Below are 3,535 nucleotides of genomic sequence, written 5' to 3'. Positions count from 1 at the left end.
ACACACACACACACACACACACACACACACACACACACTTCCCAATGAACTTTCTGCAGTAGTGAGTGAGTGAGTGAATGAATGAATGAAGACAACATTCCAGAAATAAGTTTCTCAGCATATTTCAGACAATACTGTGAAACTTTGCATTATTTCTATTGAAAATATAGTTTTTGTTTTTACAATATTATATTTTCACTGTTATCAGCAGATCATTGTTTCTCACAGTGTCATATCATGAGAATCAGTCTCCGACAATGTTCTACACTTCTGATAATAATTGTTACACTGAGGGGAAAGCTTTTAGTGGACAGTTTGATTAGAATCGAATCTAATTGCATGTATTCGGTGCTCATCGAGGGGGGATTTTGTATCCTGTGTGGAGTTATTTTCATCATATTTATATCCTAATATTTATTATTATTTTGAATTAGATTTTATTTTTATGTTTTTATTTTAATTTATGATTTTTAAGAATTTTTATGCCATGCTTTTAATATTTTTAGTACTGTTTTTAATGTTTTGATTTAGTTTTAAGCTATTTTTATGTCAGTTTTAGTAGGCAAGGCAACATCTCTGTAAGTTTAAGTTTTTCAGTAAATATTTATTGCAGCTTTATATGAATTATTGAAAAGCATCTTTGTTGCTGTGACGGGCGTCTGTATGTGTGCAGCTTAACTGTGGAACAGAAACACTGCACAATAGAACAAACACTGCAATGTGAATGAATGAAGAATCAAACACTGACATGTAGTGTGAATATGAGGAGGAAGCATGCATGAATAATTACACACGGGACGTGTGTGTGTGTGTGTAGGTGGCAGGTGTTGGTGGTAATAAGGTGAAAGATGATCTGGTGGTGGCTGAGGTGGAGATTAATGACGTCCCGCTAACCTGTCGGAATCTGCTGACCCGTGGACAGACTCAAGACGAGGTCAGACCCGTGTGTGTGTGTGTGTGTGTGTGTGTGTGTTTGTTTGTTTGTTTGTTTGTTTGTTTGTGTGAGTGAGTGAGTGTGTGAGTGAGTGAGTGAGTGAGTGAGTGAGTGAGTGAGTGAGTGAGTGAGTGAGTGTGTGAGTGAGTGTGTGAGTGAGAGAGAGTGTGTCTGTGTGTGTGTGTTTGTTTGTTTGTTTGTGTGTGTGTGTGAGTGAGTGAGTGAGTGTGAGAGAGAGAGAGAGAGAGAGAGAGTGTGTGTGTGTGTGTATGTTCTGTCCTGATGTAGGAGATGTCGATGGTTTTTCACTAGGGATATGCCGGGATCAAATTTTCATGTTGCGAATAACTGCTAATGCTTTTATCACGGTATACGGTATTATCACGATATTGAAATTGTTGCAATAAAGTGTTGTCATAATACAGTATAACAGGTTTAATAACTTTTTTCTTATAACAAAAATAATTGAACATTTAAATAGGCCTACAATAAAGCAATACACAAAAAATTTATAAAGTTAAAACTTTTACACAGATTAAAGTGCAAAAATTATAAATTCCACGTAATACAGCCTCAAATTAGACATTTGATCGCATATCTGCTGCCACTGCCAGACAAAACACCAACGACAGCTGTGGTTAAACGCGATAAAACCAGCAGACTGGACCGAAATGATCATCACAAATGCGTGTGTTTGCAGCACAAACTTCTTATCAGAAAAGGTTCAATAAAGTATTGTCTTTTGTTGTTATGGGCGCGTCTACAGATTTCTTGCCATATGTCTATGTTTCTTGCATCTCACGACTATGTCGTGTATGAAATAATGTCTGTGTGCATGCGTGTAAAACAACAAACTGACGATTTATATATAATCATTTGTAATTGTATAGACATTGTTGTGATTAATTGTGGCTGGAACAATAATGTAGACTAAAAATAGTTGCCTGCTGAAATTGAAATGTATAAACATCTTTTTTTGTCTTTACTACACACGCTAGATGTGATCACCTCATAGTAACAGATCGTCCGTCCTTTGAGTGAGAGTGTAACGTTACAGCTCGGCCGATCTGGTTTCGTGGTTAAAGTTAACCTTTTCCACATGTTTCCGTGTTGTTGTTGTTGCTCAGCAATGGCATGGACGTGATGTTGTCTGGGGGTGTGGCTAAAGGAGAGTGGGACGGTGGGCGGGGCTCGGGGGGGTGACTGAAGGCGGAGACTGTAGTTCTGATGTCAACTTTTTACGGAAGTCACAACGGTTCGTGAAAAATAGCTCGAAATTTAAGCAGGCTGTGTGAATGTTACTGTGGACTGACTGGTTTGAAACTTATATGGTAGTTACATAGCACCTAGACCTCAGTTATCCTGAAAAAAGCCAGGACATTTCAGTTTTGACAATATGGGACCTTTAACATTCACAGTGAGCAAAAGCTACGTTTGCTAGAGAATCTTTGTTAAAAATACAACTCTTAGTTCATTAGCTCATTAAATAACACAGTTGCAACTTTTGATTTTACGTTATTAAATACTGGAATTACCCAAGATTAATGAATTTTTAGAATTTTTCATTGGCAGTTTATTAACTAATATTAACTAATGAAGCCCTAATGTAAAGTGTGGCCGAACAATAAAGAATCAAAACACTTTCAAACAATATCTAAGGCATGTTGTAGTCCAGATTAAAATGTAAGTCTGAAAATAAATAAAAAATGATGTCCTCCAGAGCGTCTTGTTTGCATCAGAGTGCACAGGCGTCTTTCACGCAGCGTACAGCGGTGTTGTGTTGTGACCAGTTGATGGGAAACGTATTCTTAAAATGCACTCAAAATTCTGAATAATTTGTAATAAATAACTATTCTCTGTATTTTGAAGTGCCCGCAATAACAATATGGTGCATGTTCATTATTGTGATATATGGCATTACTGAATACGGGCAGATGTGTATATTCCACACAGATCAGCAGAGTGAGCGGCGCTGCCGTGTCCACCAGAGGACGCTTCATGACAGCGGAGGAGAAGAGCAAAGCACTGCCCAGGTCTGTCAACACGTTCATCTGTTTCTGTTGATTAGTTTGACAGGATATGTTCTATGATGAATATAAATGCTAATGCATCACTCTCTGATGTTTCTGCAGTGACCGTCCGCTCTATCTGCACGTCCAGGGACAAACCAGAGACTTAGTGGACAGTGAGTGATGTGACCGACGCTTCACTTCATTCTGTGTGTGTGTGAGAGAGTGTGTATGTGTTTAACATTGCTGTGTGTGTGGGAGTGTGTTTAACATTGCTGTGTGTGTGTGAGAGTGAGTGTTTAACATTGCTGTGTGTGTGTTTGTGTTTAACATTGCTGTGTGTGTGTGTGTGTGTGTGTGAGAGAGAGAGTGTTTGTGCTTAACATTGCTGTGTGTGAGTGTGTTTGTGCTTAACATTACTGTGTGTGTGTGTGTGCGTGTGAGTGTGTTTGTGCTTAACATTGCTGTGTGTGAGTGTGTTTGTGCTTAACATTACTGTGTGTGTGTGTGAGTGTGTGAGTGTGTTTGTGCTTAACATTTCTGTGTGTGTGTGTGTGCGTGTGAGTGTGTTTGTGCTTAACATTGCTGTGTG

General features: G+C 38.6%; 1 protein-coding gene across 1 annotated transcript in view; it reads left to right on the top strand.

Annotated features, from left to right (window-relative positions):
- The window catches only part of LOC107565361 (UPF0469 protein KIAA0907 homolog), a 23,109-nt gene that overhangs the window by 1,679 nt on the left and 17,895 nt on the right, over positions 1 to 3,535 (top strand). Inside the window, exons 3-5 of the mRNA XM_016250576.1 lie at positions 818 to 934; positions 2,888 to 2,967; positions 3,067 to 3,119. Coding sequence (XP_016106062.1) covers positions 818 to 934; positions 2,888 to 2,967; positions 3,067 to 3,119 — 250 coding nt within the window. The remainder of the gene's footprint in view (positions 1 to 817; positions 935 to 2,887; positions 2,968 to 3,066; positions 3,120 to 3,535) is intronic.

This window comes from Sinocyclocheilus grahami, unplaced genomic scaffold (assembly GCF_001515645.1).
Source record: "Sinocyclocheilus grahami isolate Dianchi unplaced genomic scaffold, SAMN03320097.WGS_v1.1 scaffold996.1, whole genome shotgun sequence".
Lineage (NCBI taxonomy): Eukaryota > Metazoa > Chordata > Actinopteri > Cypriniformes > Cyprinidae > Sinocyclocheilus > Sinocyclocheilus grahami.
The sequence above is the reverse complement of the archived record's forward strand: the minus strand, read 5'-3'. Positions and strand labels throughout refer to the sequence as shown.